The sequence below is a fragment of the Montipora foliosa genome, chromosome 4 (assembly GCF_036669935.1).
Source record: "Montipora foliosa isolate CH-2021 chromosome 4, ASM3666993v2, whole genome shotgun sequence".
Taxonomy (NCBI): domain Eukaryota; kingdom Metazoa; phylum Cnidaria; class Anthozoa; order Scleractinia; family Acroporidae; genus Montipora; species Montipora foliosa.
This window is the reverse complement of record NC_090872.1, coordinates 20,946,960-20,964,573: the sequence shown is the minus strand read 5'-3', so window position 1 is coordinate 20,964,573 and position 17,614 is coordinate 20,946,960. Positions and strand designations below refer to the sequence as shown.

General features: G+C 39.2%; 1 protein-coding gene across 1 annotated transcript; it reads right to left on the bottom strand.

Annotated features, from left to right (window-relative positions):
• Positions 1–1,372: 1,372 nt before the first annotated feature.
• On the bottom strand, positions 1,373–4,906 carry LOC137999085 (uncharacterized). The gene is made up of 8 exons (XM_068844920.1): positions 4,850–4,906; positions 4,480–4,578; positions 4,043–4,072; positions 3,664–3,726; positions 3,461–3,532; positions 2,803–2,874; positions 2,255–2,305; positions 1,373–1,483 (listed from the first exon to the last, which is right to left on the bottom strand). The coding sequence occupies exons 2-7, from the start codon at positions 4,541–4,543 to the stop codon at positions 2,286–2,288; spliced, it is 321 nt and encodes a 106-aa protein (XP_068701021.1). The 5' UTR covers positions 4,544–4,578; positions 4,850–4,906; the 3' UTR covers positions 1,373–1,483; positions 2,255–2,285.
• Positions 4,907–17,614: the final 12,708 nt, after the last annotated feature.

Sequence of the window (17,614 nt, the reverse complement as noted above, 5' to 3'; positions counted from 1 at the left end):
TAAATAGCCAACTGGTTTGCCTCCGGCCAGTTGGGATTCTTAACAGTTGTTGTTGTTGTGTTCTGTTGTTTCGTTGATTCATTGGCCCTGAAAAGCCCCTATGGGGAGCGGTCAATTAAGTATGTATGTATGTATGTATGTATGTATGTATGTATGTATGTATGTATGTATGTATGTATGTATGTATGTATGTATGTATGTATGTAATAGTGTGTTGCATCTTGAACGGCCCGTCCCTTTCGAGGTTTTGAACCAAGCTTGTGAGACGGGGCCCACCAGGTTTATCCGAGAAGCCTTGAAAGTCTAACCATTTGTGGATGTAATTACAAACCCAGCACTTTCTCCTCAGTTAATCAGCCAATCCTGAAGCCCGTTCAATAAGGTACGACACGACCCACTTTACAGCCATGCAAATAAAGCTCGATGTTGTTTCTATTCCTTGTTTTTCTAGACAAACTTGAAGTTGAATTTGCGGAGATAAATGAAGGGACACTTTGTAACCCTCAGTCATAAGATTGTGGCTCTAATTAAGTGCATTGCTAGGGAATATCCGCGGAATGAAGACAAAAAATGGCCGGACTGAATGAAGACTCTTTTCAAATGTCAGTAAAGAACGTCGATATTGGTCTTTGGCTAGGTTACCTCCGTTCTAATTCTCGGGCTTGTGTTGCCTTAAAGTACTTTCACAGAATTAAATTTTGAACTTTTGATGATTGGTTTCCCATCTTTTAGGTCAATGCAAATACTTTGACAAGTCATACAAGAACGGACAAATTATGGTGACTAAGGTCCCGGATGAAGGTTGCCAAGATAAATGCATCTGCCACGTGTCTGCATATTTTGAGGGATTCCTGTGCGAGCCCTTGTGCCCACAGTACTATGACAAAGCATGCAGTCCCGGATGGGAGAGCAAGACAGAAATGGTGCCCGCGGGACCTCCAGAATTTGGATGCTTCTGTACGGAAACGACTTGCATTCCGTCGCTTAGTATCGAAGCGTTCCATCAGCTGTAACAAACGTTAAGTTTTTTGGCTTTTTTAAATCACATGCGATGGCAAGTTTTAAGTTAAACATAACGTTTTCGTAGAAGTTTTAGTAGTTTATCCAAGTGCACACTGGTATATTTCAATGTCAGCTACATGATCTTTCCCGACAGGAAATGATTCTTCTCTTAGGAACTTAATTTCTTTTGTGTAAAACAACTTCATCTCTAGGAAATCTTCAAAGGTACGTGAAAGAGAGAGAAGAACTACGCATGGCAGTGAAAGAAAACTTAGTACGTGGTTTGCACGTATCGAATCAGATATCTTTTTAACTTGTAAAAAAATCTAACGCTAGTTGGTAAAATAAATAAACGAATACATCAAGTACACAATGTAACTGGGCAATCTTTTATTGAACAATAAAGAGTCCTTGCTTTATGATGCACATAGATGGTAAAGAACTGCGACTGTTTGTTTCGGGAAATAATCTACTGTGCAAGCTGCAAAAAAATGATAACAACAGTAAATAAATGAAAAAAAAGTCAACAAAACATCCTTTACATATAAATGGCAACATTTTGAATGCATGTCAATGAGAAACAAAATTCTGTATCATTTGATCATTTTTCAGTGTCAAGACGTCGTCTGAATTCACCCATTCTTTTCCACTCCGATGATTTTGCCAAAAAAAAAACTCTAGAGCCCCTAAAGTCATGTAGGCAATTCAGATCCGTGTTTTCGAAAAAAGCTGGTCTTAAACGCGATCCGAAATCTCTCTAATTTATGCATAGACAACGCCCGCCCAAGTTGAGAAACCGATCTATATATAGATGGTCTGAGGAAACCTTAACTCAGAATAAAAATGTGTCATTTGAAAGCTCCGACTCATATGTTCCCTTGCATGAGGAGCTAATAAACAGGAGTGTTCACGATCATGCTATGGTCAACCGCCAGCACGGCCGAGGGAAGAAAAATTGAGGGTTTTTTGTTCTGGGTTCCAAACTTCTCAAGACTACGGCCCAGTGAGGTAAAACATTTTTTGTTGCATGGTTAGCATGTTTCTTTTCGTCTCTTGGTGCAAAATAAAGCAACTTGATTGTGTAACTGTACCTGCCTATGTCTCATAATAGTGTGAGAAATTAGCTCCGTCTAGTCGTGTGTTTCGGTCCAAACCCAACAGGAAAGAGGGACACTCCTGTTTATTTAGCTCGTTGGACGATATTGTCATTAGGAATATATTATGATTTAATCTTGTGTCGAAACTTCCATACCTATCTTAATGCGAGCTTAACGTTATTATCTTCAGTTGGCTTCAAGTTCACCTAAAATGACATAAAAGTGAAGTTCCGATGTGGAGATGGAAGTTCGATGCCTTTATAACATCGAAGTACAAACTGCGGGAGGACTCAACTCTTTTTCTCGGAGTTGAAGTCAAGTAGCACTAATCTCTGGCGTTTAGAACCAAAGATCAGCTTACAAAATGTGGCAGTCAGTGTTAAATAATCATGGGTTGACCCGCGGTGTCCGCGGGTAGTCAAAGATCTTGAGAATCAATTGGGCACTTTGTGCTCGATATCCATAACTTGTACTTTCCTTATAAACACATTTTCCGTGTTTAGTTGAAGGGAAACATTAAGTGAAGATTTCATTTCGTGTAATTGAAGTGAAACAGAAAAGGGGCTGCGGCAATGCTGACCACAATTCATTTGGAAACTAAGTCAACTTTAATAGTGGCCTGCATTGCAGGTGTTTTTCAATATTCAAGGACTCAGTATGTCTTTCGCGAAATGTTTACTTCTGTAGATCCTGTTAAACCTACCTTTGCCCAAATTAATCGTATTTTTTCGGTTGTGCCATGGCCAGCGCTTTATCTCTGAGGACCGATCATGTTCTGTTCACAGTTGAAGGAAAGAGACGGTGAGAGACAGAACTGCATTTTCTAAACTACTCAGTATGTCCCACGCGGAATTTTTATTTAGCGGCCATCTTGAATTTCTGACTTAGAGGAAGATTGGGGAGAGAAATAAATTGCCACCAAGTGGGTGGATCAGAAGCGGAAGAGATGCAGGTAAAATAGAGAGAAGTGGCTTTCTCCAATAAGACGCCTGCAGTGTAGGTTATTTTAATAGCTTTCATTTAGCTACTAGGCCGCTGGTCAAATCAGCAACATAGTTACAATTGGTAGTTTTTACATGGTGATAATCTTAATGTCCAAGGGCAATTCAAGCCTTGTTTTTTTATTTTAAGAAATCTTTATGTTCTACTTTTTGTTCCCAAAACGACTCACTTATAATTTGTGTGGGACATAAACGTTAGCGTTGTATTGAGTATTGAGTCGTTTTAAACAAGAGAAAAGGCAAATCTTTCTTGTAAAGGTCGGTTGAGTTCATTTTTGCTCTTTCAGCTTTCCGAAATTGCACGATCCATTAAGTCGAGTATGGGCAGTTTGGAATAACTGTAGATTCTGTTAAACCTACCTTTGCCAAAATTAATCGTATTTTTTCGGTTGTGCCATGGCCAGCGCTTTATCTCTGAGGACCGATCATGTTCTGTTGACAGTTGAAGGAAAGAGACGGTGAGAGACAGAACTGCATTTTCTAAACTACCTTTTTTTTTGACAAACCTCACTGATATAAATCATATTCTTAAAATTTAAAGAAGTGGTGCCGTCTCAATATACCTTCATCGACAGATGCCTTTTTAGACCACTTCCGAAGTGAACGGCCATTATTGTGCTGCTTTGCTGACGAGACAAAGGAAGAAAGAGAATGAAATAAGGTTTTGCTTAAACAGAAGAATTACTCTGGTCAATCACACAGACACATATCATATGTCCGACAGCAAATACAAGCGACCCGGCGTGGCGCTCAGCTCGGGATAACGCTGGGGAGCAAATTACCCTAGTGATTTTGCAAGTGAGGCTCGAGATTTCGTAACCACTTAGCTAGCACCACATAAGAGAATGCATCCAGACTAAACTGCTAACATGAATATTCTCACTTTTGTTGTGTACTCAAACGAAAAAGGAAAGAGAACAAGATAGAATTTTCATGACTCACCCCATCGAGCCTCTGCTTTACTTTTCACCCCTAAATTTGGATTTTAAAAGAAATAATAATAGCAAAAACGGTTAGTTGAACAAAGCAATAGACAGTACTCTTAATACTATATATTGATCACATCAAAGAAATTCCAAAACAGTTGATTTCAGTGTTAGTCTCGTCATTGATGCCTGCGTGCATGCAGACCGGAATGGCTATTTTTAAGTGATCTTACCATCGGATTTGCCTTACTTCTGAATGAAATCGTCTATCTGTCTTTAACTGGTATAAAGTAACTAACTTGTGAAAAGGTCAAGTTTTTATCGAACTTAAGAAAAGTGATGAAACATGCAGTTACAGTTGGAATGGAAAGGGCGCGAAAGAAACCAAAAAGCCAACATCAAGAACGTTTAATTCGCACCTTGTCAGACTTTCCTGTCTGGCCGAAAACTTACCGGTTAGTGCATCCATAGAAACCATAATCAAAAAAAGAAACAGCATAGTTGTTTGCAGTTTCATGTTCAAGTTGTCCCCGAACGCCTTTGTTTAAATGTCTGGAATAAAAAAACACAAGGTTTCTTATCACCAAGCCCATGATTTAGGAAAGAACCGTATTCACGTGAAGTTAAGTCCCTAATAGAACGAATGATATCAGAGCGTACAATGAGGAGCGTAAGATGAGATTTTGATCCTTTCTTAACATAACCAATATTTATGATAGGAACTTGCTTTAATTCAGTAGACGGTATCGAAAACTAAAATTGGTTATAGATAGAGCTTCAAGTAAATTTATCATCCTATTTAGAGAAAAATATGGATACGAACCCAGTTGAATGAATATCCCAGCCTCGTTTTCCTTTCACTGCGAATTCATGTAGTCTCTTCTGAATATATACAATTTGAAATTTGTCAATCAGCTGTGCTTTCCATATTTACACAATATTAACGAATTACGAGATCAATATTGCGGAGTATTTGCTTGGAAAAGAACATTCGACCATATCTAATTTATTCTTGCTAATCACCTTCCGTCAACTATAGAAGGTTTTGCCATCTTCAAGACAAACGCATCCTTGCCCAAAATTTCTTGAATCAGTCATCGATAAATTCAACTTTAAGTTAACTTATATGATATATCGAGAAAAAAACCAGCATTCTTTGATATGCCTCTCTATGTTTGCAAGGGCGTAGTCAGGATTTTTCCAAGGGGGGGTCACAATTTGTCAAACAGAGGGTACTCACCAGATTTTCGCATTTTCACCACCTAAATATTGTAGGTTGTTTGCTCACGGACACCCCAGTAACCCCCCCCCCCCCCCCACCCTCCCACCCCCGTCCTCCTAGCTACGCCCTTGGCTTGCCAGCTTGTGCTAAAATTAAGCAGCACTGATCTTAACTAATTTTGGGCACTGTAAACAAATGGAAGCCAGGATGTTTTTTTTGCACAAATCTTTCTAAATTATCGAGAAAGCAATCTTATGTAACACTGAAGATCTTTTGTGCATATATGTCTTTCTTTTGGAACCAATTTTACGGTATTCGATTCTGCGAAATGCTCAGATACATGAAAATCTTGTGTTTCACTTTATTCCTGTGTATGGCAAATTACCAGAAGCCAACGTTATAGTATCACATTCTTTAAAAAAAAGATTTCACAAACAATGTGGAAAAAACTCGAGTTCTGATAATTTCCGTATTTAAGTAATGTGTGTCAAAATGAATGAATTTTAAGCGGCTTGCTGCAATAAAGACAGGAAACGTCAAAGGTGTACAGATAAATATGGGAACCGTTTCTGTTTACTTCAATAATTAGTATTTAAACAAGTACTGGCACCTGCTATTGAAAAATAACCATACGGATGTTCAATTTTAAAGAGGTAAAAACCACAATCCGACAATCATCTTTTTACGAAGCAGCCATTTTATAATTTTCATAGTGAGACTCGTAAGCTAACAAGGATAATTGATTTAAAAGTTACTAGTTATCTTAGTCCCTGTTATTTTTCGCGTGGACTAAAATCCAAGATGTGAAAGTGCGTATAACACGTGTGCCCATTTCTTCGAGAATAGCGCGAGGGCTAGTCTTAATTAAACGTTTCACCAACTTTAAGAATAGGGAGCTTTAGCAACGACGACGGCAACGACAACGAGAACGTTGTCGTTAAATGTGAATTCGCGTTTTTGTAATCGCTTCGCAACTATTCCAAGCATTTTAACCTGACAAAGGTGTGGCAAACCCTCAGGAAAGAAATTACAGTAGTATGAACTGTGCTCAATTTAGGCGAGAAAATGAAAATTCATCCTCAAGCGCTGACGTTCTTCCTAAAACCTCAATTCTGCCGGGTCATTTCATGTTGTTGTTTTGCTGATGACGGGAAAGAAATAGACAAAAATGAAAAGATGCGCGTGCTGAGCTTGCAAAGCTATTGCTTTTGCTCACTAAATATGCAAATTTGTGACATTCTCATTTCGTCGCCGTTGTCGCTGCTAATGCGCCCTAAAAAGTTTTCCGAGACAAGGAAAATGTATAATAATAATTACAACGGCGGCTTATTCTTGACCCGGCTGGGTCGGGAACCTATAAACGTCCCCTCCCCTCCTCCTCCCCCTCCCCCTCCCTCTCGCCCGCAGTGCTCTTTTGCAGTTTTCTTTTCCCTTTTCCCGCTCGCAAACACCCGACACAGAGAGCGAGCCTGCCCAGTTTGTCAGTGTGTTCAAAAATGCAAGTAATTTAAATAAGCGTCATGAAGAGTCCTCTTGCTCTACAATCATGAAAAACCTTAAAGAACAATGACCACAACCAGGTTTTCTGAGCCCGCCAGACTGAGCACCCCCAGCAAACCATTGTTATAACGAAAACCGCTGGTCAGCAACCTGGTTCTGGTCATTGCTGTCTAAGGTCTTCCCTACATCATTCGTGTCTCGGAATACAGGCAATAATTTACGTCACAAAGTGGCTCCAAAATGCTGCTCCGCGAGCAAGGATAAAATGCTGCATTTACACTAATCTAAAAATAACGCTAACCATTACCCTTACCTAATTGTTGAACTGAAATAGGCATCAAGGCTTAGACTTTAAGGGACACTTCGTGTTGGATGTCTAATAGGCTAGTTTCGAATTGTGCAGCAACAAAAGAACAGTGTCGAGGTTCAGGGGAATAATTAGCATATTGTATTGTTCAAAACAAAGGAAAATGCAAATTATTCCCCTGAACCTTAACTCTGTTCTTTTGTTGCTGCACAATTCGAAACTAGCCTATTACTTGCATCTGATACCCAGTGCCTCGCGGCCGAAATATTTTCTTGTTGATTCTCGATTTTAAGTTGGGGTGCAGGGATGACGCAGTTGTGAGAACACTCGCCTCCCACTAATGTGGCCCGGGTTCGATTCCCAAACTCGTCGGCGTCATATGTGGGTTGAGTTTGTTGGTTCTCTACTCTGCACCGTGAGGTTTTTCTCAGGGTACTCCGGTTTTCCCCTCTCTTCAAAAACCAAAATTTGATTTGATTTGCGTTAACTTGTTAATTTCAATTTACAGTGTCCCCGATTAGTGCTCTACAGGGCTAGAAGATTAGAAAGTTAAATAAATTTCCTTTCCTTTCCTTTTCTTTCCTTCCCTGACATATCAAACCGACACATCAGCAACTCGAAATTATTTCATTTGAACTGAGAGAGACTTTAACTATTCCCCCTTAATAGCCCTTTTCATTCCCCCCCCCCCCCCCCTCCCCGTTTTGTAATATCAAAGAATTTTAAAAAGAGCTCTGGGGTCAGCTATGTATGTTCGGTCTGTTTATATATAACTTGAACAAGAGAAAGCCAAGTATCATCGTGTCATTTAAATTTTAATGTTTTTTTGTCTTTACTGAATTGCGTTTACAATGATCCGGCCGGATCTGTACTTCTCGTGACGGTACAAATTAATATTTGCACCTGCAAAGGGAAAAAAAGAAAAAAATCACGTCAATGTGTTCTGGATACAGGAAGACTTCATGAGAATCGCACAAATACAGTGTCACTCTCTATTAAGCAGCTTTATTTCACCGATGTTCGCTGACTATTTTCTCCAAAACTTGGAATAGCAAATCTTTCCATCTCAGTTTTCTTTATTAAACGGCTTTTTACATTAGCTGAAGATTATCGCAGTTAAACAGCAACTAAAAGGAAACCTCCACTAAAACAAAAAACGGAAAATGCGGTAACGCTCTTTCCTTGTGCCCCCAAATTTTGAATGAGCATAGTTTTGGTTTTCTCTTGGGACCATTGTAAGTCCCAATAAAAACTGGAAGGAGTGCTTACGGAAAATTTGGGGGGACAAACAAAGAGTATTATGGTATTTTCCGCTTCGGCCAGTAAGGGCAACCGTAACCCAGCACAATTATTCAAGATGGCGGCGTCCGGGAAATTAGAAAGTGAAAATAAGTGATTCTAAAGTTGATTTTTTTCGACCCACGCGCTTTTTTTGGAGAAAATTGTTGAGCATATTTGATTGCAGACATTATTTTCTTCGGATTAAAATTATTTATTAGCCGAAGAGGAGGTTTCCCTCCAAGCAGTTGCGAAGCACTTCGATTTCTGCAGTTCAAACATATAGTTTCAATTAGTATATACCACGCAAGTGAATAGCGCTTTGGATGCATTCTGATTAGCAAGAACTATGTCACGTCTGAGCAAACCGAATAAAAACAAAATGGCCACCGGTTTCGCTTCCATAGCCGAGGAAATTTTATCGTTAAATTAAACTGGGCGGCTGTTCCAAAGAATTACAAAAATGGCAACAAATTCTGTTTTGACTGTATACGTATTTAATGGTAAGTTGGTTTATCTTTCCAAACTCAAATTTCAAGGCATGAAAAAGGTACAAGGGCTTGTTTACGTGACTGAACGTTTTTCTGATGTGCATTTGTTGCTGTATTGTTCCACTTAGAAATAAAGCAAATTTTCAATCGGCTGATTATTCAACTTGTATGTGGAAAATACCAAAACGATTATCCACCTCAGTGTCGGTGAAAGCGGTGGATATTTATCTTGCTGCATTATCCACCACTATTAACCTCCATTTTGGTGAACAATTGTTAAATATCCTATCATTCATTCGTTCACCTTTTACGGGATATAAGTCGAATTCACAAGTAACCATATCCCAGTTAGCTAGTGATAGCTCAGTTGGTACAGCAGTCCTACGGCAGTGCAGTTAGCCTTCTTTGCAGCCGTTTTTTGTGTCGGTCCTACTCTCCCTCCCCACAAAGGAGGGAGAATGGGACCGATACAAAAAACGGCTGCAAAGGAGGCTACAGTGCCTACAAAAGGCCTATTTTTGCGATGATATTCAACTCATGTATCAAAAAACGCTATTCACAGTTGAAAAATATAAATAATTTCATCTATTGCAACATTCAAACGTCTTTTTGTTCGTTACATTTGAATCTTGATTCAGACGGGCGCAATCGCCTTCTTGGGTCGGAAAAGCGAAGGAAATTAATTGTGTCGAAATTTTGATGTCAAACTGATCTGGTGTGGGGGTTGGCTTTACATGATGAAAAACTAAGTTCATCTCTGGAATGCCTTTCTGATTTCTCTTCATTTTCAAATGAAATTGTTATGAATAAATGTGTGTTAAAATTATTTTTAAAAATACAACCACCGTTTCTTTTAAACATAATTGTAACACTTGTGCTATCAAGACCATTTCAATACGTGATCTCAGAAGCACGTGACCATGAAGTATGTAATTACCTTCAACTCTTTTCCTTGGAACAAAGCTGGAGATTTTAGGACACCAATTTTATGCCCAAATATGGATAAAAATAAGATCGATGCTGCTCGCAGAGGAAAATGCATAAGCCACGTTACATCCAAATAAGAAGATTTTTAAGCTAAAAAAAACCCCAGCCCTTAATAACCGCGAATTTAAAGATTAAACTGACCGATGCCTAAGGGCACAAGTTTTGTTGTAACTTAAATTTGAAATGTTTCTTTTTTTTTTGTCTTTACTTTCTTTTCAAGAACTTCAAGGGAATTTCCCGCCCAAAGTGTTCCTATAAAGAAACTGTTACGCCTACTGATACCAGTTTAAGTGATTGAACTTCCGACGCTAATGTTAAGTGTCTCTCAACAAAGCGGATTTCCTATGATAACGCCTCTTAAGAAGTGTAAAACATCGTCATTACCTGCGCTACTCAGGATCCTCAAGAGGAAGTGATTCATTGCATACTGCATCAGATGTGATTCTGATAATCGACAAATGCATGAAGAGCCATTAATATTATTGCAAAGGGCGCGAAGTACAACACAGAAAAATAACAAAAAAAAAACTAAACAACAACAATCTTTAATTCTCATCCATGCTTGAGCAAAAGGAGAGTTTTCCTTTCAGATATTAACTCACGGATAACTAATGGATAAGCGTATGAATACAGAAACCGATAGGATGATACGAAACATTGAGAGGATGTGTTAAGATGCGTAATACAGAGCTTGATGGAAGGTGTATGTTTTCCATCCTCTTTTGGCCAGTTGATAGCTGCTTTAAACTAGGTGGACTATATAAAATGAGGATCAGCAATTTTTTGTCCTTGGTAGAAACGGATTCAACTGAGCCCAGATTTGATCGACAACATCTACACAGAGTAGAAAGGGGCGAAACAAAAAGAAAAGTACAAAACGGAAATGAAAGTGTCGAGACTAAATGATACAAACCGAAGCACGCAGGAAGATATCAAACAATAAACGGAAGTGGGTTACTGAACTATTATTATACCCAGATAAAGCTGATCGTACACAGACAACACGGGTGCCTCCTTCCCCTTCGGCTTTTTAACACTTTTATTTTGCTTCAATTCTTTCTGCACAAGACCGCACAAACTAAACGCTTTTGTACAGTTTTCTTTCACTTACATTACATTTACTTACATGTCACCGAAGGTGTTGGTAGTAATTGTTTCTTTGGTGGTAGCAGGTGCTTTGGTTGTGGTACTTCTCCTTCTTCTATTTCTAAGGCGCCGTGGGAAAGGCCAAGCTGTACAGTTTCCCAAAAAAAGCGGAATGAGAACAAAAGATGAAGGATACCATTTCATCTTTAGCAAAGAGTGCAAGGAATATTATTAGCTCCCACAGTGTTTTAACACCCCACCACCCTAAGACAAGACATCTCCCCTCATCTACATCTCTCTCACCCACTCTAAAAAGTAAAGGTCCTTATATTACGAGGGTAACACTAGTCCTGTTCCGGGACTCCCTCTTACCCCCCCCCCCCCCCCCCCCAAGAGGGAGTCCCGGAATAGGACTAGGGTAACACGTGCCAGTGAACGGAAAAACGTGCGACTCTTGGCGTGAATCTTTTACCCCTTTTTGCCTGTCCACCTCTCCCTAATCGTTTCAGAATCATTAGAATGTAAGCACTTACTCCCAGGTCCTAGATCAACTCTGCTAAAACAATGAGCGCACTTCAGAGTCATTGTTAAACAAATTTCTAGCTTATTACTTTGTTAAGCGTCTAGTCTCTCCTACAAAACATTAGTAAAAACCAAAATGCCTGGATGTTTTTCGAATACAAGGCCAGAAGAAATTATTTTAATTGACTAGTTTGTAAATTTTGTGAAGTTCATCATTGGTCCATCACTTACGTGATTTTTTGATCCTGAAAAATCCACTGCTGTAAAAGCAAAAATTACATCAGCAAAATTCGTTTCATTTGATATGGCTTTCTATTTAAAACCATCCAAAGATAGACTTTCAAAAATAGGCAGTAAATTTGTTAAGGTTTGTTTGCCGGCTAATGGTGTTTTAAACGTGATGTGTTTGGCCGATTTTGAGTTAATTTAAGTTCATACCTATATCAGGCTTTTCTCCATCTGTATCTGATGATCCCATTGACACAACTTTTTGAAATAAGAAACAATTAGAAGATATTATCGATTCCATCAAAAATATTATCTTTGATTTTCAATTGAGCCACGTTTGCATCAACAATCAACAGCACTGTGTGTGGAATAGTAGTAGAAGAAGTAGTAGTAGTAGTAGTAGTAGTAGTAGTAGTAGTAGTAGTAGTAGTAGTAGTAGTAGTAGTAGTAGTAGTAGTAGTGGTAGTAGTACTAGTAGTAGTAGTAGTAGTAGTAGTAGTAGTAGTAGTAGTAGTAGCAGTAGTAGTAGTAGTAGTAGTAGTAGTAGTAGTAGTAGTAGTAGTAGTAGTAGTAGTAGTAGTAGTAGTAGTAGTAGTAGATGAGTAGCATGATCACGGTACCCATTTTTGTAACATACCTAAAAATTGTGAAATTGTGTTTATTGGGGTGAAAGTCACTTATTTTGGCTTATTTCACACCCAGACTTACATATCTTTCTAATTATTCGGAAAATATTAATGTTTGGTCCGTTAAAACTGAATTTTTGATTTACCCATGACCCCTTGCAGGCGTGGTCTTTCATACAGATAGTCAATTTTGAGGCAAATAAAAAGTAAAAACAGAAAGCTTTCACTACATGGAGGATAGCATCCCCTCATTTAGTTCTATTGACACCCTAAACGCTGGCTTTCTGCTCCACTTTTTTGCTCCACTTTACAATTTGACGTCAGAGCAGATGTCTCTCTCAATTTCCTGAAAATTGCCCCTGAAAAGACATTGTGGACTTCCCAATAATATCCATAGAGGAAAGGTTACCAAGCCTTGTGAAGCACATGGAAATCATGGCTTCTTTGCGAAGTAGATTTGTGATGTTCACTGGCACTCAAGACTAGGTTCAATATGGCCCGGCATGTTAAAAAAAACGTAGCGACTCAGTCAAAGGCTAATATTTTCGCGACCCTGAAAGCTACGATGACGAAACTGTGGAAATAGCTAGTGGAACTTGTGAGCATTCAGAAAATGGGCCATTCCATTTTTTATCCGCACCCCCCCTATTGAGGGCCTATTTTTTCTGGGGGGAGGGGGGGGGGTCTTTAAAGGCCGTTTCTGAGGGGGTAACTGTGTCGGCACCTTTGATCTTTGAATAAATTCTGAAGGGGGAGTGTGTCGGCACTTTGATCTTCTTTTCTTAGGGGGTCAAAAGTTTACTTTTCCGAGGGGGTGAAATGTAAAGTACCTCAATAGGGGGGGTGCGGATAAAAAATGGAATGGCCCAATGCTTGGTTGGAACCCACTTACGCCTTGGTTGGAGCAGGAACAACATTGAAAGAAGTGGTCTCGAAAAATATTATTGCGTAATTGCGGAACAGAAAAAGCGTAGCGACTGTTTTGAGGAGTGATTTCTCCATTCGTAGTGGATCCCTCAAACTAATTTTTCTGTATGTTAAAGCACAAGGTATGAGCATTTAGTTGAGATGGTTTTGAAGCCACAGATATCAATTGAAGACTTGTTTCAAACTATAACCTAGTGAGCGCCAGAATTCCAAAACACAGCGTTACAGTAAGGAAACTACGGAATTTTGAATCTTTTTAATGTGTTTTAATAAACTTGAACTGTTTTAATTTGGCTCATATGTAGTATTTACTGCGTGTTATCACTGGTTATTGTCCGTTGATCCACATAATTGTTCTCTCTTATGAAAAATGGTTTTGAAGACTTTCAATTTGAAAATCGTGTTACGCGTTACACTCAAAATTGTCCTATTTTTCTATCCTTTTCCTTTGTTTTCTCAAGAAAGGAAAGTCGCTTACCCTTTTTACACCCTGTATGCTAATCAACCAGGATAACCTTAGCATTCAGCAAAAATATAGCTTCATTGAAGACGTTAAACTGAATAAATCAGGAAATGTTTCTGAGTCACCCCCAAGTGGGTACGGTGATTGTGCTACACATCAGTAGTAGTAGTAGTATAGTACTCGTAGTAGTAGGACTGAGTAGTACTAGTAGTCGTACCAGCGTCAAAAAGTTTATGAAACACCCGCTGCTATTAGAAGCAACCAACATGCAGCTAGTTAGAGCTAGTCATCTCATTTCAAACAATTTCAGTTGAATTAACGACCAATTTACATTTCATTCCTAGCTGATGCAGGAAGGATCTCACCTCACCCTTATAGTTAATGGACGGCTTCCCTCGAGTCTCGCATAGTTCAATACGGCAGAGTATCTAACTGGTCGGAAGATCGTATAAATTCTATTAGATGCATAACTTAACTTATGTCTGGAAAATTCTTGAAAGACGAGTCCTAAAAATCCAGAAGGCGTCTGTGTTGTCGGTTAAGTCCCTTCTCAGGTTGAATCCGTTTTTATCTAGGTATCCTCATTTTACCTAATTTGAATATGAACTCTACCTACTTGTTTAAAGCAGCTTTCAACCCCCAAAAAGGATTGGAAACACATATACCTTCCCTCGAGCTCTGTTTTACGCATCTCAACCCATCTTCTTAAAGGGGCTAGGTCACGCAATGTTAGGCAATTTCAGCACTGATCGAATGGTTATAGAATTAGCTAAAATATCAAAATAACTGTTCAAAACTATAGACGAACTCTAACAAAACACAGGGAAGCCAAGAAGGGACATGGATGGACAAAACTGGAGAAGATTGAAATGTATTGAATTTGGATAAATTTGAAAAACGTCGGCCCACCTTTTTTCAAATTTATATCAGTCGATATCAAAATTTCATTTACAAAGCTGGAATATCATTCTCAGTTGTTATGTGACCGTGATTTTGTAAATGAAAGACTCTTGCTCTGCCAATTTGACGTTTAGAGCTCATAATTAACAAAATTAAACAAAAGTACGTAAAATAGCGTGACCTAGCCCCTTTAATGTTTCATATCATCTTATCGGTTTCCGTATTCATACACTTATCCATTCAGTTTCAACATTACAACAAAGTTAGGGAACAAGGAACTGTACCATGCACTTACGGTATTCGGACTCGCATCTCCCAGATCTTTACTCCTGTATCTTTACCACTACACTACATGCTCAACCCAACACAGTTCTTTTCATTGTTTACTTTTCTAACCTGACTCTAATTTTTCTCTAGGCTTATAATAGACTCCAAAAAAAGTTTCTTCAATTCACCCGGGAGTGCGTGTTCAACCCGTAGGTAAAATGAGGATCACCAATTTAACCTAGGTAAAACCGGAATCAACCTGAGAACGGATTTTACCGGCATCATATGTCCCAGCTCGATTTTTTTGGCATTTGCAATTTTATTCCAATTTTTGGTCACTCAAGTAACAAACCTGTCAAAGCACAAAAGGCAGCCACAACAAACAGCGTTAACAGGTCTCGACGCATCGTAGAGGTTCCTTAAAAGATAGTTCCACGACAAGTTAGTTCCTTAGTTTTTTAAAATTAAAATTCAGAAATAAACTGATTAAAAGACGTCTAATTCCAGACGGCAAAATAAAAATCGTTCATTTGGTTACGATACAATGCATACCTTAGCTGAATTCGAACGTTCGATGTTTCGAAAGTTGAACTCAATACCAAACGAAATGTCTGACTTTGCCTGAAAATAAGCGATTACCCGAAACACTCTTCAATCTATTTCTACCCTCCGTTATTGACCACACTGACAGTTTGGATGTAATTAAACGATACTGAAATACCGAGCAAAACATCAATTAATTTTATGATGAATTATATCGGATACCTCACACCGGTCGAGCAAACCATAATTGAATAAGGAGAGCGAGTTTAAAATCCAATTACAGCAACAAAATGAGATGTCATTATTGTTGTGAAATGGGAACATAGTCCGGGCTCCCTCATTCCATGTGATAACTTCTTGACTGATTGATAAAGCATTGTTTACCTCGCTATTTCTGAATCTGATTTTTAAGAACTGGGCTTAAAGTAAATGGCAACAAAGGACATACACGTGGAGAATGTACCAACGCGAAGTCTAATTTAACAGTCTTTAACCTGTTAACTATTTTATTCAAATACCGTACAATATCCAAAAAGAATCAAAGTACAAATGTAAATCTATGAAAAGTTAGTTTTCGCCAATGCCGCTATTGTCACTGGATTGCTGCAAATTAATAAAATAAGGATATATTGCGTGTTTACGAATATACTGTATTTTTCGTTTCCAACGACATTTGTGTTCTCTGGATCCAAATTACTGTGAATCGAGAGATGAATTTGTCAGTGGATGAGACGGGCCCAGAAAAACTCCGAGTGCTTCCAAAAGGAATCGAGCAAATAACTCTTGAATTGCTAGTTTAGTTATATATACTCCCTGCGTGTTGCAATCATCAACACGAGCGTAAGTAATAGTTCGAGTTGGCCTGCATACTTTACCGCGCACCGGTGGCTCAGTTGGTTGAGCACCGGGCTCACGCGGGAGGTCGTGAGTTCAACTCCGGCCGGACCAACACTCAGGGTCTTTAAATGACTGAGGAGAAAGTGCTGCCTTTGTAATTACATCTGCAAATGGTTAGACTCTCTAGTCTTCTCGGATAAGGACGATAAACCGGAGGTCCCGTCTCACAACCCTTCAATGTTCATAATCTTGTGGGACGTAAAAGAACCCGCACACTTGTCGTTAAGAGTAGGGCATGTAGTTCCCGGTGTTGTGGTCTGGTCTTTCTGGTCTGGATAGGGTAGGGTGGAGAACCTCGCATAGGACCTCGAGTCCTGTTCGTGCTCCTTCCCTCAGTAGAAGAGACAAACCAGATGTCTCGTAAAACAAACAAACAAGAAAAACACATGATGTTTTTTTAATTGAAGACGAACAAACATTAAACACAATAATGATATTCACTTCACAGGTCTTGGGGTCGCTATGCTTGTCAAAAAGGGACAAAACGTGAAGATGTGCTATTTTATACACAATAAGAATGACATACATACATTGAACTGAGTCGTTGTGCATGTGCATCGTAGGACCGTCATATGCATACACCAAAATTCACGATATTAACATCGAAGCTTTGCATGTTAAACGTTGCTACTCTTACATTGAGATGATCTGATAACTTTACATCAAGATGCGTAATAATATACACAACATGACTCCATGACTTTATACACTGTTTACATCATTCGTCGTATATACATCATGATTCGAGCACTGCTTAAATATGATCCATATGATCTGCAACGGTCTGCAACACGATCGGAAGCTGTCTGCATAGGTCTTATCGCAGACGATCGTAAAGCAAAACACCGCAGGCAAATGTCCATTTAAATCTGAAGCGATCGCAGACAAGCGTACCAATAATCCTCTGCGAAACGACGAGAAAAAAAAAGTGCGCACTTACCTTCTTTCTGATTGGACAAGACATGACACGAGTTTCAAGGCGAACAACAGTATGTGGCTCAGACACACGTTTCCATTAAAAATTGTCTTTGTCGGAAGAGTCGTAAAGACTCGTAATGGCCGAGAAAGTAGAACCAGATTCAACCATCCTGATCATCCACCGATCGAAGACCGTTGCAGATCATATGGAAACCAGTCTTCACACGAAAACAAAAGTACCGCTGGATTTAAAGTGCGACGAGTCGTGTCGTCGTGGGGAGTTGCAAAGCGGCGGAAATATGGCGGGAAACCGACCCGGACCGTCACGTCGAAGATCTTTGAGTCCCAAGTAAATATTGTACAACGCGAACTACGGTACATGGAGTACTGGGATGATACATATCAGCAGTTCAAATATAGGGCTTT

Excerpts from the sequence above, each read along its gene's own strand:
- LOC137999085 (XM_068844920.1), bottom strand. The coding sequence starts at position 4,543 with ATGAAACTGCAAACAACTATGCTGTTTCTTTTTTTGATTATGGTTTCT. Across the intron at positions 3,533-3,663 it reads AAAGGCATCTGTCGATGAAG|AACATGATCGGTCCTCAGAG; the intron begins GTATATTGAGAC and ends AACTGTCAACAG. Across the intron at positions 2,306-2,802 it reads TACGATTAATTTGGGCAAAG|GTGAACTTGAAGCCAACTGA; the intron begins GTAGGTTTAACA and ends ATGTCATTTTAG.